The sequence below is a fragment of the Cucumis melo genome, chromosome 1, assembly GCF_025177605.1.
Source record: "Cucumis melo cultivar AY chromosome 1, USDA_Cmelo_AY_1.0, whole genome shotgun sequence".
Classification (NCBI taxonomy): domain Eukaryota; kingdom Viridiplantae; phylum Streptophyta; class Magnoliopsida; order Cucurbitales; family Cucurbitaceae; genus Cucumis; species Cucumis melo.
In genome coordinates, this window is record NC_066857.1 from 23,731,783 (window position 1) to 23,758,871 (window position 27,089).

Consider the following 27,089-nt stretch of genomic DNA (forward strand, 5'->3'; position numbering starts at 1 on the left):
GTATATTGGAGAGTTGAGAGAAGGATTGAGATTTCCTCAATCCTTTACTGTAATTGTTTCTGAATTCAATAATGAGAAGGAAATCTAAAGGAAATCAGTGTTCCATCAAATTGGTATCATTTTTTTTTTTTAGTTATCGACAATTTTCAGTAATCTGTCCTTCAAAAAAAATCCTCCATCAGCTTTGTTTTTTTTTTTAATTATTTTCAGCTCTTTCTCCTCCAGTGGGCTAGGCCCATAATCAATTTGTTTTGTCAAATGCCCTCCACCTACTTAATGTTAGGCCTCCATTGTATTATTTAAGATAAGTTGCAGCCCATTTGAACAGATTTTAGGGTTTAGTTTTCTTTCCTCTAACCTCCTTTTCTATCCCTTTCTGCCACGTCATCAGAATCACGGCAACATCTTCTTCTTTACGCAACTCTCCCGCTTTTCGTATCGCCTTCTCGGACAACCACCATTTGCCGGCGTTTTCTTCCTCCTTCTCATCCACACGACTGTTGTCGTCTTCTTTTTCCATCGAAACCAGTCAACTTCCGGCGTCTTCTTTTTCCATTGAAACCAGTCAACTTCCGGCGTCTTCTTTTTCCATCGAAACCAGTCACTTCCGGCATCTCCGAACAGCAACTTTTTCTTCACTTGGACCTTCGTTTCGGGTCTCGTCGATCTTCCATGATTTCCGGTTTGTTTGATAAAAATCGCCCGTGGCTAAGTTCTTCCCTCACTAATTGGAAAGGAAGTAACAACCTCTGTTTTAATCTCAACCAATCCTTGAATGCATCGTGTTCATCCTTCGACCGAGACCAATCTAATGTGGTTCCATCGAATCTGATTACAGCAACGATTACTCTCTTAGAATCGATCGGTTTATATTTTTGGAAATTCTGTTCGGTCCAAAAAATAAATGAATCGAACTTCTTGCCGCTAAACCTCGGTAACTCTACCTTCTTGAATTTGTTTCGATCGCTTATATCTTCTTCAATTCCTATCTTCTTTGTTTGTTCTTCGCTCACCTTCTCTTCAGTTTCTATTTTCTTCCTTTGTTCTTCAGGATCTATTTCCTTCCTTTGTTCTTCGTTCTCGATTCTTTTCATAGGTATACTTCCTCCTTCAACTATACTCTTCATTACTGGTAGATTCGTTGCGATTCTTTCACTCACTGTCGATTTTTCCTTCACCATGGTTTCAACGTATTGTAAAAACAATTGTTGATTTTCTTCGGTTTGAATTCTTAACCGCTAGAGGCTCTTCGTTAAGGATCTCAGATTTTCTTCAATTGCCGAAATTTTGCTTAATTCTTTCTTCATCCCAATCACTTCTTGTTCAAAGGCTTCCAGTTTTTCTTCAATTTGCATTTGCTCCATTGTTGATTTCCTTCCCAAGATTCACCGCTCTGATACCAATTTGATGGAACACTAATTTCCTTTAGATGGAACACTGATTTCCTTTAGATTTCCTTCTCATTATTGAATTCAGAAACAATTACAGTAAAGGATTGTTCTCAACTCTCCAATGTACTTCTCTCTCTCAAGAAGTCACAAAGGCCTAAACAATTCTAACAGAAATCTCATGTCCTCTCTTCACTCCCCAACTTCCTATTTATAACCATCTAACTACCACCTAACTAATTACCTTTATATCCCTATCCTATACTAATCTAGGTATCTAACAAAATGCCATAGCATAAGATCTTTTTCAGAAGTGGAAAAGTAGGAAGATAAAAGACTCGTCCTATAAATGCTACTAAAGGAGGCATCATCATCAAGCAAGTAAAGACCCCTATTGTGTCGGGCAATGCCAATCATCCTCCCCGAGCTCAGGTCCTAAAAAGAAACAGAATCAGGTAAGATGTTACTTGGCAATTTAATTCATGAGTAATCTTGCTAATCGATAGAAGATTATATGAAATTTGTGGCACATGCAACACATTGTGTAATGAGAGCCCGTAAAAAAAAGAAATCTGCCATTTCCTGACAATGGGAGCCAAGGAACCATCAGCAATTCTTATCTTCTCATTCCCAGCACATGGAATGTAAGACACAAAGTGTTCAGAGGAACCAGTTAAATGATCTGTGGCACCAGAGTCTAAGATCCAAGGATTCTTACCATGAATACTAATGAGACTAAAGGGTTGAGGTATACCTGACTGGATAATAGCCTCAAGTGTGGTTGGACTAGAATTCACATAGGAAGAGGAAGTAGGGAACGAGATTACCGAATTCTCAGAATACATCGGTACAGTGTTGGGTGTCATCCCTATGGTAGTCTCAATTGCTGCAATCTGTTGTCGAAGCCTTTCAATTGCTGTTGAGCTATTCCCAAAGAAGAGGAAGCTTGTACGTTATGGTTGGAATGTGCCCAAGGTTCACCAACTTCAAATATTGAGTGAATTTGAGGGTTCCTAATATCGGGATGATAATTAAGGTCAGTGGGTGGTAGGGCATATGGATTTGACTGCAGAAGTGGTGGTGGCCGACCAGAACTAGGTGGCAGCATGTGTCGTCATGGGGGACGCTACAGGTAGTGGAGGAAGATGAGGTTGGCACAGTTAGGTTAGTTGGCAGTGTCTGAATAGGATGGGCCGGCGCGTGGAGTTTCGGCGAGGGCGCATGGGAGGCATGTGGCTGGTTTCTGGCAGCGGACCACGAGAAATTATGCGGAATTATGTTTCTAGGTGTTTTCTAAATGTGGTAGAACCATTCTTCCATCACAGCGTTGATCCGAGCATCGACAGCGGTGCTAAAACTGGCAGCTGTCCTCTTTGTTTGATTTTCATCACTAGTTGTGTTGTTTAGGGTTCGTTCAATGTCCCTCTCCGATACCATATTGAAAGTAGAGACAAAGAACACACAAATTTAAGTGAAAACCCGAGTACCGGGAGAAAAACCACAATATTTTTCTTTTTATTATTTTCTGATAATGATAGGTACAAGAGGGGAATAAATAGAAAAGTACGAAGAGATAAAAAAAGGAAAGAATATTTAGGGCAAATCTTCCATTGGGCTAAGCCCACTAATTCTAACACAAAGAAATGATAATAACGTCTAGCTCTTTCGAGAAGGTTGGCAACCTCTCCCTCTAAAAGCCACAGCAGCTGTTACCAAAATAAAACCTACCTACATCAATCCCCAAAACATTCTTTAACTCATCATTAGGGATCCGATCAGGTATTTTCCCCTCTCCTATACTCTCTCCCATAGCTATCTCTTACGGGTAAATACTTTCTTACCCTTACGTTAGAACGTATGGATAATCAGGAGCCTAACAGTTTCCTATAAATAATCATAATAATAATAAGCCACAAAAAAGTTGCTCTGTTTTTTGGTATATATTCCATTAGATTTACACACGTTTCTTGTTTTTCATACTAAATAGGTAAACAATAATTAGATGTTTAATTAATTTTTATGAGATCAATCATTTGTTTCTTTTAGTGAAAAAAGTTGTGCATAACATAAATATTCTGGCCACAAATTAAACAAGCTAACATTATTGAAGCCCTACCAAGCAGGAGAGTATTAGAGAATACCAAAATAGAATTCTGATTTCCCTTTGAATATACAGAATAGCCTAGACATCGCAAATGTGACAGAACTTCCCAAACTGGGAGAAAGATTAAGAGAACAAAGTACCTGCGAGCACCAAAACTAAGAAAGTGCATCAGTTCTGCAAACAGCTCTTCCTTGCCAGACTTCTTAATTCCTGGTAAGATATTGTCTTCTGCCTTAAATTTTTCAGACATCAAAGAAAGAAATGCCTGTAGACATTCAAGGAAAGGTAGAGGCAAGAGCGTTAATGAATAAAGCTAAGAGAAAATGACTAGAAAAACATATTTGGAGGCTAAAATTTATTCCTAGAAGTACCTTACTAGAATCATTATTTTCCATCGACAGTTCGTTTCTCAGCCAAGACATGCATACAGGTCGAGAGGATTTTAGAATAAATTCAGAAAATATTTTAGACAAATCATCCATGTTCTGAATAGTAGCAACGGAAATATTGTTGACCTGCAGAACAGATGTCAAATTAACAAAGGATGCAAAATTTTGCACAATGAAATTGAATACTGAAAATTTTCATATTCCTAAAAAAAATTGCCATATTATTTGTAAACTAAAGTCTCATGAAAGCAAGGAAAGTAAGCTTTCGGTGGATACCCACTTGGAGAGAGAATGAGAGCTGGAACCTATAGGTGAGCTTAGTGGTCAGGCAGTTTCAAAGGAAGAGTGCCAAGATCATTTATTCTTTGCTCATGCAGAATGTCCAGTGGAATACTTGTCACTCAACTACTCAGCGGACATATACTTAAAAAGCAAGGCCAAATTCTTTGGATGAATGGGGTGAAAACCCCTACTTTCCAGAGTTGTGGAAGCAAGCACTTATAGAGATATCATCATATAAATTCACATTTAAAAAAGAAAAAAAAAACACGAGCACACACATAAGACAGCTCAATGAAAATTTGCAGATCCCACGTAATGAACAGAATGTATAACAATAGGCTATTATTAAAACTAAATGATTCGTAGTTGAGGGATTCTGGAAAGAACAAGGAAAAATAGATTCCTCTTCCAATCAATCTACAAGTTTCAACACCAGTAAACAAATTTATATTAGATCTCAAATTTATAATCTACTTAACCTAACAAGTAACAACCTTGGAACTCAAGGGCACACTTGTACTACCTATAGAACAAATCTTGTTCAAGTAAGACCGTCGTAACAAATAAAAACCACCCAAACATTAAAACAAACGTGTAGAATATAATGTGACAAGAGGGTACAGTACAGTTAGATGCCTGCCTCTTCCTCGATTAGTTGAAAAGAAGCCCAAAGCAATCTTAACCTCGGACCCTCACCAATTGCATTCAAGCATAGTGGTCGCTTGGCCTGACATTCTGTAAATTCGAGTACCTCGGTTTCCATACTTTTCCTACGTTCAAAAGCATCTAGAAAGTCCAAAATTTTTCCTTTAACTACAACTAATGCATGCTTCGGATTAATTTGACCATCAGTCTTCATGCCACTGCAATAATAAATATATACAAAAAAAATATGAAACCTCAAAATAAACTGAAGCAGACAAAAAGAGCAGATATACACAACAAATAGCAATGGAGCAAACAGTAAATTATGTTAGTTAGCGACAACAAATCTCAAACTTGTAAACTGTGCACCCTTACCTACCAGAAAAGGTTTGGTTATCTAAGACTGAATTGGTCTGAGAGTTGATATTTCCATGTTGATTAGACTTTGGTACCGGTATTACTCCAGCCATATATGTTAGAAATATACTGGTCATCAAAAGAAATTGATCAACAAAAATTGCCTCAGAGGCTGTTGTTCCATCGACATTTACCAAAGACCTTAGGTAAGCATGCTCTCTGAAGGTCTTCCTGGGAGCAGGATTTACAATGAAGTTTGAGCCACAAGAACCAATAAGCTCATGCCTTCTCCAAGTTGAGATCCTTATGAACTTATAGCTCTCAGAGGAGGATTTTCTAGAATACAAAAAGTTGAAAGAACGTCAATTGTACTTTCTACATATGAAGAACCAATATGAACAATGCATTCAGTTTATACTTATTTTCTCTCTAACCCCTCAGCACTATTGCACATAAAAATAAGTTCACAATTTAGTAGTCAGTTCCTAACCATATCTTTCCAAGACTCCAAAACTAGATATACAAGAAACAAAAACAAAAACAAAACAAACATAATTAGGGCTTATATTAAATGCAGAAAATGGAAGAAGGGTTGTCTTAGATAAGATAAAACTTAAGGTTAGCAAATAAGAAAAATCAGTTAACCTCGGTTCTCTTTTAAAACTGAGATTGCCTAGAGCGAGGCTTTTCACTTTGAATGGAGCTCTCCAAATTTGTAGCTTGATACATGGTGATGGTGTGACTGCCACATGCTCCGCCATCTGTAGAAAGTTCATTGCCTTCAGTCAACACAATAAGGGTGAAGTAAATTTTGAACATAGACAGGAACGATAGCATGTTTTACAGTGAAAGGTAGAGAAATAAGACAACAGACTTAGTTTGTAAGCCTCAAAGAAACAATGAGACTCCAAAGGAGCTAAGGCACCTTCGAAGAAAGGGAAAAACATAATTTCATAAAAATAAGAAGTAACCTAAACAATTTATTTCCAATTCTTGTCCAAAATAAGCAATCACATATAAATGGAAAGGAAGAGCATCCGGAAAAAGAAATTTAACGATAGAGAAGCAAAAGAATGGCCTCTTAAATTTTGATCACTCTCTCTCATTGAGAAAAACAAAAAGAATACATGGACCAACTTTAAAGAACCCACTATAAAGGAACCATGGATTCCAATCAAACAAAATAAAACGTAGTCAACACAAACACAAAAAAAAACGACAACAAATTTTACACAAAAACCCAAAGGGACACGTTGAATCTATTGGACAACACCTGACTCAGAGACCTCTCAGAAACCTCTAATAATTCTATTGTTTCTCTCTCCCAAGGCCTCCACAATAACACACACCCAAGCTAGCCACAAAACCTTTCTTTCTCACGAAAAGGAGAACAGGGAAAGAATTACTCAATCATCTCTCTACAACCTCTATGCCTGGCCCAATCAAAACCAAACACCTGATCGACAAAAATTGTATAACTATAATCACAGGCCCCCAACTATTTTGTACTCCTCCAAAAAACGGCTCCAAACTGCAAATATTTATGCACCTCCTAATACGAACCATATAACTCTCCTTACCTCCACCATAAAACTGGTTTGACAGGCCAAAGCTCCAAAAAGTAAAATAAAATACCATTTTGCTACTTTAGTCACTATTCAGTAAAATAGCATCCCTTTGCCACGTTAGCCATTATACACCCTAGGAGTATCAACTCAGAATTTGCAAGGGTTATTTTACGTGGAACTTTTATGAAAGATATGCCACTTCTTTGAGGTCTATCTTTGGTTGGAACCAAGGAAAACATTGTTTGATTTTGCTGGGTAGTGCAGCATGCCTAAGAAGGTTGAAGAATACTTATAACAACGACTAAGGGACAGATATTTAAGAACAGATCCATTTGTCAATTACATTCGGGAATCTAGGGAGAAAAAGGCGGGGCAAGTGAGAGATGACGACTTTATTTTGTGGTTTCTCTTTGGTTTTCCCAAAGAATTTCTGAGTACATTATGTTCCGTTAATCACTACCTCACGGTTAAGATTCCACACATACTCTTCCCTCCCCATATTATAATCACTTCTGTACAATACAGCTGTCTAGCTCTTACACATAGATATATGTATACAAGGAATCATAGATGAACCTAAGCTACCATTAATAGGTGTGAAGCAATATTAGTCTAAGAAACCACCCCATAAATAAAATGCAGGTAAAATGAAGAAACCGGAGGCAGAATTAGCGCAGAACTTGGGAACAAGCAAGGGGGACTAAAAATATCTAGAATCTCTTTACTTCAAAGATCTAAATGTTCTACCTCCTATAACTAATATCGCTGTTTTTCAACTTTATTCGAATTTTGTTTTCTTTTAAACAACAATCCTGAATGCTCAACAAATTGAAAATCTTACATCAACTCAATCGCATTCATCAATCCACACTTACAACTAGAACAGTTACCACTGCCGCATTGCACTCTAGACCCCAAATCAGAAACCAAACAAAATCTACAAAAATTGAGAACTTTACCGTAATTATTAAATGGAGGCGGTGGCAGTGTGAGGTTGAACTGAAGAGGATCAGTCGGGTCCTTAACTTCTATGGGTGAACAAAGAAATCAGAGATGGAGAAGAAGTCAAAATTGAATGAACGGTAGGAAAGAACATTTTTTTTCTTCACGAGGCAAATGAAAATGACATTAGAGAGATTCAAGGCTGTGAGGTGAAGATGTGGTTTAGAAATGTGGGAAGTCTTTTTTTCTATTTTTCCATTCATTAAACAAACTCCTTATCCCTATCACATTTCACAAAGACCAATAATCAAATTGTTTTAGAGAAAGACAATTGATGGTATGTTTTTTACGAATGATACCTCTATTTATAGGGTTGTCAGAATAATGGTTACAAAACCAAATATAAATAGAAAACAAGAAAGTTATAGAAATTAATAAGGAGATCATTGGATGAATTTGTAACCTAAGGAGGATATTTAAATTTCATGTAGAATATTCATAATACTCCCCTTTAGATGTTCATATTATATAAAATAAATGTTTCATTAAAACTTTACTAGGAAAAAATCCGATGGAAAAAAATCCTAGTGAAGGAAAAAAGAGTACATCATTTTATATACTTTAATAAATGCCTCATTAAAAACATTGCTAGGAAGATCCAATGACAAAAACCATAGTCAAGGAAAAAAATGCAGTATTTTTTCCCTCATGAGTATATCACTTGAGTTCTTCGAGTTGTCACATTTCAATGTTATGTTTAAGTTTTTCAAATGTTAGTGTTGGTAATGCCTTTGTAAATAAATCTAACAAGTTGTCTTTTGAAGAATTTTGTTGAATATTGATGTTATCATTTGATGCTTTGTCTTCATATAAGAACACTAGTGACTAGTTTTGTACATCATCAATATCGCAACATGAGTTAAGTAGTTGTTTTGATCTACTTCATAAGCTGCCATAATATAAAAAATCTTCTATATGTTCTAAGTAACTCGTGTAAGATCTAGCTCGTATCGGTTAGATAAATAATCTGCGTCTTCATAATCAACTAGATCACAATTAGATCTATTAGAATAAAATAAATTACTATGAGCTAATAATTCTTAAATTAAGCATAACATAGTTTAATTCTACTTCAATATTTTTGGATAAATATTGTTTTTTTTTATGTAATAGAATTACTAAAGATATTACAACAGGTAGTGTATAAACTAGTAAAGTATTTCTCAAAATTATAGTTCTTCAAGACCTCAAGTTCTTCATTATCTTTCTCATACCATATGATATAATTTTTTTTCCACATGGCCAAGTGAATGAACCACCCTAGGAATGTTCCATGATATAACTAGTCCAATTTCATTTGCTTTATGCTTTATTTGCAAGTTAAGACAAAATCTCAAATTCTTTCTAGAGAAATTTTATTGTCTTTAAAATCTCTTCAAAAGTTTCTACTCAAATCATCAAATTGTGATTTCTTTTACAAGCATGTGAACAAATAGGGGTTATTTTTATACTCTCATATCAACAAAAATGTAATAAGACGATGATATTCGTCTGGAATATTTTATAACTATCTTATTATTGAATCATATGATTTTATAACCTTTATGTAACGCCCCAAAATTTTCGAGGTAAATTTTATCTTTTTATGTAAATTTTCGGGAATTTAAAAACTTTGGTGTTAATTTTTTTGGCTGGTTTTGAAGAGGGAAGAAAAAGAAATCGAAGGGTATAATTTTTTTTTTATATAATATAGTATAAAATAATATAATATAAATTATATTATTATTATTACTTATATTATTATTAATATTCTTATTTAATTTAAATATATATAATATTTTTTAAAAATAAAAACCCTAAACTCTCCCCTCGCCCGCGCGCCGCCCCCCCCATCCTCCTTCTTCCTCTTCCCGTGCATCTTCTCCTTCTTCAGCCGACGCGACGCCCGTCTCTTCTTTTCGATCAACACTGACCTGCAGCCGTCGTACGTTGAAGCTTCTCATCGTCGTCACCTCGCCTCCAATCCCTTCGCTTCCGTTCGGTTTCACCGTCGGCCCTCCCAATCTCCACTTTGTATCCAGCCAACGCCACCGCCGTCACTGTCCGTTCGTTTTCACCGTCGTGCGTCCCCTCCGTTGGCCGTCTGCCGCGTTGAAGCAGAGCCGATCGTTGAACTTCTCCAAGCCGCGAAACGCCACTGCCGTCGAGCACCCGAAGACCCGTCACTCGTGGTTGCCCTGGCTTCAAGCTGACCCGACCCGAGCCACCCTCTTCCAATCTGACCCGTAACTTAAGCCGCGAATCCAAGTCGTGCCCACGCCGTGAGCCGAGCCTAGCCAAGCCGCGAGCCAAACACTGAGTCGAGCCGCGAGCCGAGTCAAGCCGAGCTGAGCCACGAGCCGTGAGTCGCGAGCCGCGAGCTGAGAGTCAAGCTGAACTAAGCCGCGAGCCGCGAGCCAAGAGTTGAGCCAAGCCGAGCCGAGCCACCTAAGCCATTTTCTTTCCACTTCGGGTCACGGTGAGCCTTCGGTAAGAATCATTTAGTGAGTTTCCTAATGTTGCGATAATCGATTCGAGTTTAGATATTGGGTTAAGACATGGTCCTAACTTTCGTTCCTTGAAGGTATTAGGAAGTTGACATTCAAGTTCTCGGGTTCCACGACAGGCTTATTTGGAGATAGCTCTCTTTACTCGGGTAAGCCGACGAATGTTGTTTGAACGATTTAAAAGGTGACTTTTACTAGTGTCATCGTTTAAACCCTTATGATTTCATTTAGGTGGATTCGTTGGGCGTGGACTCGATCAAGGGGCATAACCAAGTTTCAGGTAAGGGATTTCTTACTACTGGACCTCGGATCGAGGCTGGAAATGTAGTAATCCACAGGGGATTATACGTTAGTAACTGTACTGAATGAATTGACGCATGTTTGACCAATACATATCACTTATATGCTCTTGCCTGATTAAAGGTAGCGTGATCGCTAGTTATAGCTTGTGTGCCATCGTGTGTAATGAGTTGCTTACGGATAGACACCGATGCCCGGATGTTCTGTGTACTGTAGTTATGTTGGTGGGCTACGTTGTGAACTGGAATTGTATGTCGATGGACTTTAAAGTCTTAATGTTAGGTATGTGGTAGTCTATTGTCCGGATATTAGTTATGGAGTTATGTCGTGGAAGGACTAAGAGTCCGATTTTGATTTGACTAGTTGACTGGATTTAAAGAATGTCACAATGATGTGTGAATTGGATATGCATATACCAACTGAGGATATAGTTGTTTAAACCTATACTGTCTGATTGGCGAGGCCTAGAACGGAATTGTTAGTATGAACGTTGCCGGAGTGTGACTGTTGTAGACGGTTTTGTATGAACTGAGGGGTAATGGTTAGCTTCATCTATGGGGTAGTGTACCTTACTGATATGTGCATCCTTCGGGATCACTAGACTGATATGTGTATCCTTCGAGATCACTAGACTGATACGTGTATCCTTCGGGATCACTAGACTGATACGTGCATTCTTCGGGATCACGAAACTGACGTGTGCATTCTACGGAACCACTAGACTGTTTATGTAGGGTACCCTGAATAGGAAGTTAACTGTTAATCCCTAACGGGCCCAGTAGTGGGTCCCTTACTGGGTATATCTTATACTCACCCTTTTTCCTCTTTAAATTTTCAGGTAAGGATACAACGAGGGGCAGACCGGCGAGGGGCAAGAAGGATGCGTGAAGGCCATATGGAAGCGTCTGGTTTTCTTTATGCTTCCGCTGATGTATTTTGTTGCTCGTTATTTTCATTGTCGGATCGAGTCATGGTTAGAATATTTGGTTTGTGGTTTTGTTGTTGATGAGTTGAGCACTATATTTTGGAATTCTCGTGAATGTGATTTAAAATAGGGCCCGAAACTGTTTTTATGATATTTTGAAACGTTTTTAATGAATTGTAACCAGTCTTTTATGAGCTTGTGTGTTTTATGGTCGAGTCTTGGTACTGCGTAGTGACCATAGCTCAGTCCGGAAAGTTGGGTCGTTACAGTTGGTATCAGAGCCTAAGTTTTAGGTTCTGTAGACTGACTTATGATGTGAGTCTGTGTTTTCATGTCCTTATGGCTAAAACGATCCTTGCTACTCGTCAAGTACGCTCTCATGAAATTATATGTATAACTCTATATGCATTACCTTACCTAAGTTAAACTGCGAAGTTAATTATCACATGTGACTAAAGGAATCATTGGTGGTGGTTAGGGAAATGCTGCCAAGGACGGGTGCACGTAGGGGTGGCCGAGAAGGCCGAGGAAGGGGAGCAGGACGTGTTCAACCTAAGGTGCAGCCTGTAGCCCAAGCCACCGACCCGGCTGCGCCAGTTACTCATGCGGACCTCGCTGCTATGGAGTAGAGGTTTAGAGATTTGATTATGCAGATGCGGGAGCAGCAGCAGCCTGCCCCGCCAGCTCCTGCTCCAGCTCCAGCTCCAGTTCCAGTTGTGCCTCAGGTCGTGCCGGATCAGTTGTCGGCAGAGGCCAAGCACTCAAGGGATTTCAGGAAGTATAACCCCACGACATTCGATGGGTCTTTGGAGGATCCCACCAGGGCTCAGCTGTGGTTATCTTCTTTGGAGACCATATTTCGGTATATGAAGTGCCCTGAGGATCAGAAAGTTCAGTACGTCGTTTTCATGTTGACAGACAGAGGTACTGTCTGGTGGGAGACGACAGAGAGAATGCTATGGGGTGACGTGGGTCAGATCACTTGACAACAGTTCAAGGAGAGTTTCTATGCGAAATTCTTCTCTGCTAGTTTGAGAGATGCTAAGCGGCAGGAGTTCCTGAACTTGGAGCAGGACGACATGACAGTAGAGCAGTGTGACGCGAAGTTTGACATGTTATCCCGCTTCGCTCCCGAAATGATAGTGACTGAGGCGGCCAGAGCTAATAAGTTTGTTAGAAGCCTCAGGCTAGACATCCAGGGTTTGGTTCTAGTCTTCCGACCCGCCACTCATGTCGATGCACTGCGCCTGGTAGTGGATCTCAGTTTACAGGAGAGGGCTAACTCGTCCAAGGTTGCAGGTAGAGGTTCGACCTCAGGACAGAAAAGGAAGGCTGAGCAGCAGCCTATTTTAGTGCCATAGCGGAACTTCAGATCAGGTGGTGAGTCTCGTCACTTCCAGCAGAAACCTTTTGAGGCAGGGGAAGTTGCCAGAAGGAAGCCGTTGTGTACCACTTGCGGGAAGCATCATTTGGGTCGTTGTTTATTTGGGACCAGGACTTGCTTCAAGTGTAGGCAAGAGGGGCATACAGCTGACAGATGCCCGATGAGGCTTACCGGGAATGCACAAAATCAGGGAGCAGGTGCTCCACTTCAGGGTAAAGTCTTTGCTACCAATAAGACTGAGGCTGAGAGAGCAGGCACGGTGGTGACAGGTACGCTTCCAGTGTTGGGACATTATGCCTTAGTTTTGTTTGATTCGAGTTCATCACATTCCTTTATCTCTTCTGCATTTGTGTTGCATGCCCACTTAGAGGTAGAGCCCCTACACCATGTTTTATCAATATCTACTCCTTCTGGAGAGTGTATGTTGTCGAAAGAAAAGGTGAAAGCATGCCAGATTGAGATAACAGGTCATGTGATTGAAGTAACGTTGTTAGTCCTTGACATGCTCGACTTTGATGTAATTCTGGGTATGGATTGGCTAGCTGCTAACCATGCCAGCATAGATTGTTCCCGTAAGGAGGTAGCGTTTAACCCTCCCTCGTTGGCCAGTTTTAAATTTAAGGGAGAAGGGTCAAGGTCGTTACCTAAGGTAATCTCAGCCATGAGGGCCAACAAACTGCTTAGTCAGGGTACTTGGAGTATCTTAGCGAGCGTGGTGGATACTAGAGAGGTTGATGTATCCCTGTCATCAGAACCAGTGGTAAGGGACTATCCAGATGTTTTTCCTGAAGAACTTCCAGGGTTACCTCCTCACAGAGAGATTGAGTTTGTCATAGAGCTGGAGCCAGGTACGGTTCCTATATCCAGAGCTCCATACAAAATGGCCCCAGCAGAATTGAAAGAGCTGAAAGTGCAGTTACAGGAGTTGCTCGATAAAGGCTTCATTCGACCGAGTGTGTCACCTTGGGGTGCGCCAGTTTTATTTGTTAAGAAGAAGGATGGATCGATGCACCTATGCATTGACTATCGGGAGTTGAATAAGGTAACCATTAAGAACAGATATCCCTTGCCTAGGATCGACGATCTGTTTGACCAGTTACAGGGAGCTACAGTGTTCTCTAAGATTGATCTTCGGTCGAGATACCATCAGCTGAGGATTAAGGACGGTGATGTACCGAAGACAGTCTTTCGTTCCAGATACGGACACTATGAGTTTATTATGATGTCTTTTGGTTTGACGAATGCTCCGGTAGTGTTTATGGACTTGATGAACAGAGTGTTTAGGGAGTTCCTAGACACTTTTGTGATCGTGTTTATTGATGATATCTTGATATATTCCAAGACAGAGGCTGAGCATGAGGGGCATTTATGTTTGGTTATGCAAACCCTTCGGGATAATAAATTGTATGCAAAGTTCTCGAAATGTGAGTTTTGGTTGAAGCAGGTGTCCTTTCTAGGTCATGTGGTTTCTAAGGCTGGAGTTTCTGTGGATCCAGCTAAGATAGATGCAGTCACCAGTTGGCCCCGACCTTCCACGGTCAGTGAGGTTCGTAGCTTTCTGGGTTTAGCCAGTTATTATCGACGATTTGTGGAGAACTTTTCCCGTATAGCTACTCCTCTTACTCAGTTGACCAGGAAGGAAGCTCCTTTTGTTTGGAGCAAGGCATGTGAGGACAGTTTTCAGAACCTTAAACAGAAGCTAGTTACTGCACTAGTTCTTACGGTACCTGATGGTTCAGGGAGTTTTGTGATTTACAGTGATGCTTCTAAGAAAGGTTTGGGTTGTGTATTGATGCAGTAAGGTAAGGTAGTCGCTTATGCTTCTCGTCAGTTGAAGAATCATGAGCAGAATTACCCTACACATGATTTAGAGTTGGCAGCAGTAGTTTTTGCATTGAAGATATGGAGGCACTACTTGTATGGAAAAAAGATACAAATCTTCACGGATCATAAGAGCTTGAAATACTTCTTTACTCAGAAGGAATTGAATATGAGACAGCGAAGATGGCTTCAGTTAGTGAAGGATTACGATTGTGAGATACTGTATCATCCAAGCAAGACGAATGTGGTAGTTGATGCTCTTAGTAGAAAGGTATCGCATTCAGCAGCACTTATTACCCGACATGCCCCTTTGCATCGAGATTTTGAGAGGGCTGAGATTGCAGTGTCAGTAGGGGCAGTCACCATGCAGTTAGCCCAGTTGACGGTACAGCCGACTTTGAGGCAGAAGATCATTGATGCTCAGGGTCACGATCCTTATTTGGCAGAGAAGCGTGGCCTAGCAGAAGCAGGGCAAGCTGTTGAGTTCTCCATATCCTCTGATGGTGGACTTTTGTTTGAGAGGCGCCTCTGTGTGCCATCAGATAGTGCGGTTAAAACAGAATTGTTATCTGAGGCTCACAGTTCCCCATTTTCCATGCACCCGGGTAGCACGAAGATGTATCAGGACCTGAAACGGGTTTATTGGTGGTGTAATATGAAGAGAGAGGTGACGAAGTTTGTTAGTAAATGCTTGGTGTGTCAGCAGGTTAAGGCACCAAGGCAGAAACCAGCGGGTTTATTACAACCCTTGAGCGTACCAGAATGGAAGTGGGAAAACGTGTCCATGGATTTCATTACGGGACTGCCTAGAACTCTGAGGGATTTTACAGTGATTTGGGTTGTGGTTGACAGGCTTACCAAATCAGCACACTTCATTCCGGGTAAATCGACCTATACTGCTAGTAAGTGGGCACAGTTGTACATGTTTGAGATAGTGAGACTTCATGGAGTGCCAGTGTCGATTGTTTCTGATAGAGATGCCCGGTTCACTTCCAAATTCTAGAAGGGTTTGCAGGCTGCTATGGGCACGAAGTTAGACTTTAGTACGACGTTCCACCCATAGACTGATGGTCAGACTGAGCGTCTGAACCAAGTTTTAGAGGATATGTTGTGGGCTTGTACATTAGAATTTCTAGGTAGCTGGGACTCCCACTTGCATTTGATGGAATTTGCTTATAATAACAGTTTTCAGGCTACCATTGACATGGCACCATTTGAGGCCTTGTACGGTAAATGTTGTAGATCCTCTGTTTGCTGGGGTGAGGTGGGTGAGCAGAGATTGATGGGTCCTGAGTTAGTTCAGTCTACTAACGAAGCGATACAGAAAATTAGATCACGTATGCAGACCGCACAAAGTAGGCAGAAGAGTTATGCTGATGTGAGACGAAAGGATCTTGAGTTTGAGGTGGGGGACAAAGTGTTCTTGAAAGTAGTACCCATGAAAGGTGTCTTACAATTTGAAAGGAGAGGAAAGCTGAGTCCTCGTTTTGTTGGGCCGTTTGAGATTCTGGAGTGGATTGGCCCTGTAGCGTATCGCCATGCGTTGCCACCATCACTCTTGGCAGTTCATGATGTGTTCCATGTTTCTATGTTGATGAAGTACGTGCCTGATCCATCCCATGTAGTGGATTACGAGCCACTAGAGATTGATGAAAACTTGAGCTATACAGAACAACCCGTTGAGGTGTTGGCTAGGGAGATGAAGATGTTAAGGAATAGAGAGATTCCTTTGGTTAAGGTCTTATGGCGAAATCACAGGGTTGAAGAGGCTACATGGGAGAGAGAAGATGACATGAGAGCTCGTTATCCTGAATTGTTCGAGGAATAAAACTTTCGAGGACGAAAGTTCCTTAAGGAGGGAAGAATGTAACGCCTCAAAATTTTCGAGGTAAATTTTATCTTTTTATGTAAATTTTTGGGAATTTAAAAACTTTGGTGTTAATTTTTTTGGCTGGTTTTGAAGAGGGAAGAAAAAGAAATCGAAGGGTATAATTTTTTTTATATAATATAGTATAAAATAATATAATATAAATATAATATAAATTATATTATTATTATTATTACTTATATTATTATTAATATTCTTATTTAATTTAAATATATATATATATATAATATTTTTTAAAAATAAAAACCCTAAACCCTCCCCTCGCCCGCGCGCCGCCCCCCCCGTCCTCCTTCTTCCTCTTCCCGTGCGTCTTCTTCTTTTTCATTCTCCTTCTTCAGTCGACGCAACGGCCGTCTCTTCTTCTCCTTCTTTTCCGATCAACACTGACCTGCAGCCGCCGTACGTTGAATCTTCTCATCGTCGTTGCCTCGTCGCCAGTCCTTTCGCTTCTGTTCGGTTTCACCGTCGGCCCTTCCAATCTCCACTTTGTATCCAGCCAACGCCACCGCCTTCACTATCCGTTCATTTTCATCGTCGTGCGTCCCCTTAGTTGGCCGTCCATCGCGTTGAAGCAGAGCCGATCATTGAACTTCTCTAAGCCGCGAAACGCCACTACCGTCGAGCGCCCTAAGACCAGTCGCTCGTGGTTGCCCCGGCTTCAAGCTGATCCGACCCGAGCCACCCTCTTCCAATCTGACCCGCAACTCAAGCCGCGAATCCAAGTTGTGCCCGCGCTGCGAGCCGAGTAGAGCCGAGGACTGAACCGAGCTGCACTGCGAGCCGAAGATTGAGCAGAGTCGCGAGCCGAGTCAAGCCGAGCTGAGCCACGAGCCGCGAGCCGAGAGTCAAGCTGAACTAAGCCGCGAGCCGCGAGCCAAGAGTTGAGCCAAGCCGAGCCGAGCCACCTAAGCCATTTTCTTTCCACTTCGGGTCACGGTGAGCCTTCGGTAAGAATCATTTAGTGAGTTTCCTAATGTTGCGATAATCGATTCGAGTTTAGATATTGGGTTAAGACATGGTCCTAACTTTCGTTCCTTGAAGGTATTAGGAAGTTGACATTCAAGTTCTCGGGTTCCACGACAGGCTTATTTGGAGATAGCTCTCTTTACTTGGGTAAGCCGACGAAGGTTGTTTGAACGATTTAAAAGGTGAATTTTACTACTGTCATCGTTTAAACCCTTATGATTTCGTTTAGGTAGACTCGTTGGGCATGGACTCGATCAAGAGGCATAACCAAGTTTCAGGTAAGGGATTTCTTACTACTAGACCTCGGATCGAGGTTGGAAACGTAGTAATCCACAGGGGATTATACGTTAGTAACTGTACTTAATGAATTGACGCATGTTTGACGAATACATATCACTTATATGCTCTTGCCTGATTAAAGGTAGCGTGACCGCTAGTTGTAGCTTGTGTGCCATCGTGTGTAATGAGTTGCTTACGGATAGACACCGATGCCCAGATGTTCTATGTACTGTAGTTATGTTGGTGGGCTACGTTGTGAACTGGAATTGTATGTCGATGGACTTTAAAGTCTTAATGTTAGGTATGTGGTAGTCTATTGTCCGGATATTAGTTATGGAGTTATGCGTGGAAGGACTAAGAGTCCGATTTTGATTTGACTAGTTGACTTGTTTAAAGAATGTCACAATGATGTGTGAATTGGATATGCATATACCAACTGAGGATATAGTTGTTTAAACCTATAATGTCTGACTGGCGAGGCATAGAACGGAATTGTTAGTATGAACGTTGTCGGGGTGTGACTGTTGTAGACGGTTTTGTATGAACTGAGGGGTAATGGTTAGCTTCATCTATGGGGTAGTGTACCTTATTGATATGTGCATCCTTCGGGATCACTAGACTGATATGTGTATCCTTCGGGATCACTAGACTGATAGATGTATCCTTCGGGATCACTAGACTGATATGTGTATCCTTCGGGATCACTAGACTGATACGTGTATCCTTCGGGATCACTAGACTGATACGTGCATTCTTCGGGATAACGAGACTGACGTGTGCGTTCTACGGAACCACTAGACTGTTTATGTAGGGTACCCCTGAATAGGAAGTTAACTGTTAATCCCTAACGGGCCCAGTAGTGGGTCCCTTACTGGGTATATCTTATACTCACCCTTTTTCCTCTTTAACTTTTCAGGTAAGGGTACAACGAGGGGCAGACCGACGAGGGGCAAGAAGGATGCGTGAAGGCCATATGGACGCATATGGTTTTCTTTATGCTTCCACTGATGTATTTTGTTGCGCGTTATTTTCATTGTCGGATCGAGTCATGGTTAGAATATTTATTTTGTGGTTTTATTGTTGATGAGTTGAGCACTGTATTTTGGAACTCTCGTGAATGTGATTTAAAATAGGGCTCGAAACTATTTTTGTAATATTTTTAAACGTTTTTAATGAATCGTAACCGGTCTTTTATGAGCTTGTGTGTTTTATTGTCGAGTCTTGGTACTGCGTAGTGACCACAGCTTAGTCCGGAAAGTTGGGTCGTTACACTTTAATCATTCAGGGATAGAATTATTAATAGATTCATAAACCCTAAACCCTAAACCCTGATAAGCTTTTCATACACAATATGTTACATATCTCATGGTATTGTACCCACCATAGGAGAATATGTATCTCTCATATAACCAATACCAGTTCTTTGCGTTAATTATTATGGAACTTGTCCCGCTTTCTATTTGTTTTTCTTACAAATACTTTACTTATATTATGTATGTTTGACATTCTTTAAATGTCTAACTAGTTCCACGATTTGAAACATAAGTTTATTTTGATTGGATTGTTTCTTTTCACATAAGTCAATCCTTTTTGTGTTGTCGCAACATTGTTCGATATGTCTAAGTGCATATTACTTATTTTCATAAATAATACCGTAAGCAACATTGTATGCAAAAATATTGTTAAGTTATTCAAGTATGGTTCCATTTCTTACCATGACATATAATTTTATCGAGATCTCTTTACCACTTTTTTTTTTTTACTTTAAGATTCTTATAAGTACTTATATTTAGGATTTCTTCTAGAATATCCATATTCTTAACTGACCATTAATTGACTATTTTTTCTTCAAGGATTTTTCTCTTTGGAACTCACATTTGCCTATCACGCTTTAAATGTATAGTATTGACAACTTGTTGCACTTGGATATCATTATTAGATGGTATCTTTGTAAACACTATAACTCGGTCACTTTCTTACAATTGTAAATGTTCTGTAAATGCATTTGCATTTAATTTTATATCATTTTATTACAAATGAGATACCTTTTTGAACTTCTAGTTCAAAGTAATATGTATGATGATCAAAATGAGACAATACTTATGCATTTCATTCAATTTATTTTTCCAATATTTTCTTAATTTCTCCCTCTAGTGTTGGGAAAATTGTCTTATTAATGAGAACTAGAAAATTGCATAGTAAATATAACATCCATCTAGTGTTTAATTGCTCCATCATCTTAAACATGATCCCATACAGATTTAGAAGTTTTGCTATTCAAACATAAGCTACAGGATGTTCATTCACTTATCTCAATCTATTATCAAATGTTTGGGATGCAAACTCACTAGCATTCTTAAAACAAAATAATAAAGTATATTTATGACCATTAATAGGATGTGTAACGCCCCAAAGTAAGTAATTTTAAGTTTAATTATCTTAAGCTTAATTTTAACAATTGTTGAAATTATTTTTTGGGTGTTATTTGATTTAAATGTTGGAAATCTTTGATTTGTAGAGATGAGAATTGATTAGATATTTTCAATTGAATTTGGAATCAATGATTGAATTTGCTTATTTTTAAGTGATTTTGTGTTTGGGGTTTTGAATTTTAAAGAATTTTGGATAATTATATATAGGAGTATATAATTATTTGAATTTAAAGTTAAAATAATTGTATTATGAGAATAATATAATTATTAGAGATTGAGTTATTATTTTGGAAAGATAAAGTGATGTGATTAGAAAGAGAGAGAATAATGGAGTTTAAGAGGGATTAGATGGGTTTAATGAAGAGAGATGGTAGAAAATTTTATTTGAATTAGAATAAAGAAAGATAAAATAAAATGATAATAATTTTATATTATTACTAATTTTTTCTTTAAAAGGGCTCGAGATGCGTGTGTTATTCATCTCCTTCTTCCTCGTCACAAGAAAACCATAGTGAAAACCCTAGCCACCCACTTACATCGCCGTCGTCGCTGCCTAGCCTCCGGTCAACAGCCACCACGAAGCACGGTTCGTTCAAGTCGTCGATCGTTGTTGTCTTCATCGTGTTTCGTCTCTCTACCATGCAGTCGCCGATTGTCTTGTCTTGTTGTTTCGCTAAGTAGCTACCCGTCGAACCAGCCCTCCATCAAGTCGCATCTGCCGTTTCCACCTATTCTTCCATCGATCCGTCAGCTGTCGTATCTCTCCTGTTGAGCCGCGTCTACCGTTTCTCGCTTGTTCTTTTGTCGTTCTACCCATTAGCCATCGAGGAGCCCCATCAACCGCTGATCGTTGGTTTCATAAATACTGAGCTTTCCGTTACCTGAGCCGTACCCGAGCCGCCCTACCTTCCAAGCTGTCCGAGTCGTCCGAGCTGCTACTCCCTTGAAGCACATCCCAACTGATTTTCTTCCCGAACCGACTCCTACCCCAGCCAATTCCCTCCCTCAGTTGAGCCGCTTAGCCGACTTTTCCCTCCAACCGAGTCGTTTGAGCCACCAAGCTTGTTTTTAATACTTTTTAAACTATTTTTGGTAATTTTTTGTAAGTTTTAATTGGGTTTTTGGCATACCCAACAAATATTGAGTTTGGACCCTAAATAATTTAATTTTGGATTAAATTGGTAGACTTGAACTTGAAGTTTGATCTGTGGAATTTTCCCAACTAAAGGTAAATCGGATTCGACCTCAACTTTGGGTAAGTTGAATTAATTGAATTTTTTATCATTAAGCAACTGTTAATTAAATTATTAAACTTAGTTATTTACCCTTATTATTTAGGATTTTTCCTTGGAAAAATTAACCTTGCTGTCAGAATTAAATATGGTTTAAGCTAATCTCCAGGTAAGAAATTCTCCTACTAGACCTTCGAATTGAAGTATGAGCTTGCATGTAACTTTCCATTATGCATTATTGTAGCTAATATGCATAATATGTTTATGATTGATAATGATTGGTAGTCATGACTAGTCTATGCTTATGATGATTGTTAGTTCCAACTGAGTTATGTTGATGATGACTGTTGATGTTGATGTTATGCATGAATATTAATCTCATGATTAAGAATGCTATGGTTAATATTCATGCCATGATTATGATGTTATATTATGCTACATGCTATGAATAGGTCGTACTGTTAGCTTTATCTATTAGAATCGTACTCACATCGGTGTCCATTAGGATCACCACCTTTTATGATTGTGTAGTTCGACGGGATCACCAGTCCAGTAATAGATGACATGTTACAAGTGACTTGACGGGGTCACTCACAGTCCGATTGTTATGTGTTCCTTTCGAGATGCACTAAAGACCAGTTTGTCCTAGGTGTTCCTTGTGTTTACCGAAGACCAGTTTTGTCCTAGGTGTTCCTTTGGGTTCACTGAAGATCAGAGATGTTCTTATGGGATCACAAATTGCACGTGTTCGAGAACGTGCCGGTTTAGGGGTATCACTTTACAGGACTCTAATAGGAAGTTAACAGTCACCTAGCGGGACTAGTAGTAGGTCCCTTACTGAGTATATTTTTATACTCATTCTTTTATGTTTAATTTTTCAGGTGAAGGTAGAGGTAAGAGCAGAGGAAAGCTGACGAATGACAAAAAGTGACCGTGGCATGCCATAGGGGAACACTTTTGCTTTCGCCTTATGTTATTAGATTTTGATTTCAGTATTTATGCACATTTATTTATTTTACTCTTTTAAAACTAGATAAGACCCGAACTAAGAACTTACTTTTAGATTTACTTCTACTTACTTTAGTTTATTTATGATTTTATTGAATAATTGAGATTTTAATTATGAAGATATGATATTTTCTATTTGGATTTAAGGAAGTTTTATTATCCTTTAAGTAGTAATGACCTCAGCTCAATATAAAGAGTTTGGTCGTTACAGGATGCGCCAACAAGAATTAATAAACCATGAATCTCTTCCAAAAGCATGAGAGTTTCAATTTCAATTTTCGCTAGTGAGAGTTTGATAATTAATCTTTTGAAAACAAGAGACATTGATAATTTATTACATGAAAGAATCTTCTAGTTTTTCAATGGATGTCAATGTATATTTTCAATCATATATTAATTTCATATATTATTGACCCAAGATGACTCTCATGTGAAATAAAATTATATTTGGATCAATAAACTTTAGGTTCATTGTTGCAAATATATCAATTACACAAATGTGTGTAATATAATTGGGAAGTAAAAGTAGACAAATTTTCTATATGCACCACCCACAGAAGATTATATATAATATATGTATATTATATATTATATATTATTCTTATAATCAATCTCTCTAGATGATATCAATTACAACATATACCTTCCCAATTTACTAAACTTCTCTTTGATATTTACAAAGATAGTAAAGTATATCAAGATTATCAAGACTATCAAGTCTTGAAAATGTATTGTTTACTTTTAAGTATTGTAACAACCCAACTTTCCGGACTAAGCTGAGGTCACTACTCAGTACTAAGACTCGACCACAAAACACAAAAAAACTCATAAAGGACCGGTTACGATTCATTAAAAACGTTAGAAATATTACAAAAGCAGTTTCGGGCCCTATTTTAAATCACAGTCACGAGAGTTTCAAATACAATACTCAAGTCATCAAACTCAAATCACAAAACCAAATATCCTAACAAAAAATATATCAGCGGAAGCATAAAGAAAACCAGACGCGTCCATATGGCCTTCACGCATCCTTCCTGCCTCTCGTCGGTCTGCCCCTCGCTGTACCCTTACCTGAAAAGTTAAAGAAGAGAAAGGGTGAGTATAAATATACCCAGTAAGGGACCCACTACTGGGCCCGTTAGGGAACAATAGTTAACTTCCTATTTAGGGGTACCCTACATAACAGTCTAGTGGTTCCGTAGAACGCACATATCAGTCTCGTGATCCCGAAGGATGCACGTATCAGTCTAGTGATCCCGAAAGATACACCTATCAGTCTAGTGATCCCGAGGGATGCACATATCCATCTAGTGCTCCCGAAGGATGCACATATCAGTCTAGTGCTCTCGAAGGAAGCACATATCAGTCTAGTGCTCCCGAAGGATGCACATATCCGTAAGGTACACTACCCCATATATGAAGCTAACCGTTACCCCTCAGTCCATACTAAACCGTCTACAACAGTCATACCCCAACAACATTCATATTACAATTTCGCCATAGGCTTCGCCAGTCAGATAGTATAGGTTTAAACAACTACATCCTCAGTTGCTATATGCGTTTCCAATTCACACACCATTGTGATATCCCTAGATCCAGTCAACTAGTCAATCAAAATCGGACTCACCGTCCTTCCACGACCAAACTCCATGATCAATGTCCAGACAAAAGACTACCACGTACCTAACCGTAAAACTTTAAGGTCCATCGACATACAATTCCAATCCATAACGTAGCCCATTAACATAACTACAATATACCGAACATCCGGCATCGGTGTCTATCCGTGAACAATTCCTTACACCCGATGGCACACAAGCTACAACTAGCGGTCACGTTACCTTTACATCAGACAAGAGCATAGCAACGATACTTAAAAGTCAAACACACATACATTTATTCAGTACAGTTACTAATGTGTAATCCCCTGTGGATTACTATGTTTCCAGCCTCGATCCGAGGTCCAGTAGTAGGAAAACCCTTACCTGATACTTGGTTATGCCCCCCGATCGAGTCCACGCTCAACGAATCCACCTAAACGAAAACACAAGGGTTTCAAACGAGGATACTAGTAGAAGTCATTTTAAATGGTCCTAAGCAACATCCGTTGACTTACCCGAGGAAAGGAAGGCTATCTCCAAATTAACTTGCCGTGGGACCTTGAACTTGAGCGTCAAACCCCTATTACCTTCAAGGAACGAAAGATAGGACCCAGTCTTACTCCAATATTCAAACTCGAAACGGTTATAGCAACATTGGGTAAATTACCAAAATGATCCTTACCGAAGACTCACCGTGACCCGAAGTGGAGGGAGAAAAATATGGCTTAGGTGGCTCGGCTCGGCTTGGCTCACCCTCGGCTCGGCTCACCCTCGGCCTCGGCTCACCCTCGGCTCGCGGCTCGACTCAACTCGGCTTACGACTCGGCTCGACTCGGCTTGCGGCTCGGCTCGACTCGGCTTGCGGCTCGGCTCGCGGCTTGGCTCAACTTGGCTTACGGCTCGGCTTGCGGCTCGACTCGACTCGGCTTGCGGCTCGGCTCGTGGCTCGGTTCAACTCGACTCGCGGCTCGGCTCGACTCGGCTCAACTCGGCTTGCAGCTTGAATCGCGGGTCAGACTGGAAGCGGGTTGTCGGGTCGGGTCGGCTTGAAACCGGGGCAACCACGAACGACGATCTTCGGGCGTTCGACGACGGAGACGCGTCGCGGCTTGGTGGAATCCGACGACCGGCTCTGCTTCAACGCGGCGGAGGGTGACTGGTTGTCGGCAGAAACAGTCGGACGAAGGACGCACGGCGACGTCTGAGTGCGTGAGACCGAGAGGAGATCAGAAATGGTAGGGGGCCGCGGCGGACGAAACGTTGAAGCTGACAACCTCGACGACGGAGACGGAGACGCGACGGGGGAGAAGAGGCGAAGACGGCCAGCAGCAATCGTCGGGTGAAGGACGGAGAGGGAGAAAGCACTGGAAATGGCAGCGACAGCGCGAGGAAGAAGAAGACGAAGTGGATGAAGGGGGGCCGTCGCGCGCCTTTTAGGGTTTTTAAAAAAAACAAATTATTATATATATATATATATATATTAACTAATAATAATAATAATATTATTAAAATAATAATAATAATATTAATGTTAAATTATAATAATTATAATAAATAATAATAATAATAATAATACTAATAATAATAATAATAAATGATAATATTAATATTAATATTAAATAATAATAATAATAATAATATTAAATTATATATAAAAATTATAATAAATAATAATAATAATAATATAATTAATATTATATTTTTATTATAATAATTCACAAAATATTGATTTAAGGAATTTCATATCCCTAAATCTCTTTTTCTACCATCTTCTAAGGGAACTGAGAAATTAGTCCAAAGTTTTAATTTTCGAAAAAAAACACAAAATGATAAACTTTACCTCGAAAATTCGGGGCGTTACAAGTATAATATGCATTGATGTACTATATGCAACACATAAATATCAATTATTTTGTTCTCTTCAAGAGATTAAAAGGAAATCCAAATATTTCATCCATATACAAAATGGGTAAAAAGAATAATAATCTCTTTAGAAGATTGTAAGTAATCTGTGATATCCAAATAATATCATATTTATAAGGTTAAAATAAAAACTATTATCTTTTCGAGAGATACAAATAATTTCTCAAAGTTTTCTTTCATACATCACTCTCCTTTTCATCATTAAGGATTTTAATTTTTCAAATAGATTCTTAATGTACGACAAGTACAAAATTATTGTATCTTTTCCAAAACATATTTTGGAAAATAAAATTCCCATATGGTCCTAATCAAATAAACCCTTCTTCTCTATTAACATAATTTATCTACTAACATAATTTCGATCTTACTAAATATTGTAACATTCACTTCAGGGAATGCTATTAAATTATTTGGTCGAAATTTACCATTTTTTTTTATAGAAACATATGCTCAATATCTAATATAATGTTTCAAACTTTTTCTCTCAAATTGTTATTGCAAGAGCAAAGATGTTTTGACATGTATAACTACGAAGGCACGGCAAAAACAATAAGTACTAATTGATTTATGCAACTTCAGGTGCATTAAATTAAAATTGGGTTTTGAAGTAATTAACTATGATACATAATTTTCATAAACATTGTCGTAAGAGAATTTAAATACATATAATCACTATATACATAATTTTCATAAACTTTGTCGTAAGAGAATTTAAATATATATAATCACTATCTATAAAATTCTTAGACACAAAAATCACATGAGAAGAATTTAAATATTCAACAATCAAATAAGTTTCAACAAACAAACAAAATTAAAGACAATATTAAAAATTTATTGTCATATTTGAAAAATAATATTAACATTATATAATCTTAACGTATATATAAGAAGATAAATATTATCATAATATTTGTAAAGTAAATGAAATCCAATTAGAAAAACAAATATTCTAATTTAAACTTTAAATTAAATTAGAGAAACATCTCATCAAACATTTCAATATAAGATTAAATTTTAAAATACAATGCACTAATTGCCTAATTTGCAATTTATGATAGTTCTTAATCTAAATGCATGACATCTTGTATGCAACAATTTCAAACATA

At 38.9% G+C, this 27,089-nt stretch overlaps 1 protein-coding gene across 4 annotated transcripts in view; it reads right to left on the reverse strand.

Moving 5' to 3' along the window:
* Positions 1–7,952, reverse strand: part of LOC103489745 (uncharacterized) — a 28,135-nt gene extending 20,183 nt beyond the window's left edge. Inside the window, exons 1-6 of one of the 4 annotated variants that reach the window (XR_537682.3) lie at positions 7,693–7,897; positions 5,811–5,926; positions 5,184–5,501; positions 4,804–5,026; positions 3,864–4,007; positions 3,633–3,757 (exon numbers count right to left, since the gene is read on the reverse strand). Coding sequence is in view for 2 of the 4 variants with exons in the window: in XM_008449043.3 (XP_008447265.1) it covers positions 3,633–3,757; positions 3,864–4,007; positions 4,804–5,026; positions 5,184–5,501; positions 5,811–5,926 (926 nt within the window). In the remaining 2 variants the exon portion in view is untranslated. Of the gene's footprint in view, positions 1–3,632; positions 3,758–3,863; positions 4,008–4,803; positions 5,027–5,183; positions 5,502–5,810; positions 5,927–7,692 lie in introns of all 4 variants that reach the window. The other 3 variants (XR_007823282.1, XM_008449043.3, XM_008449042.3) reach the window with 3 other exon arrangements.
* Positions 7,953–27,089: the final 19,137 nt, after the last annotated feature.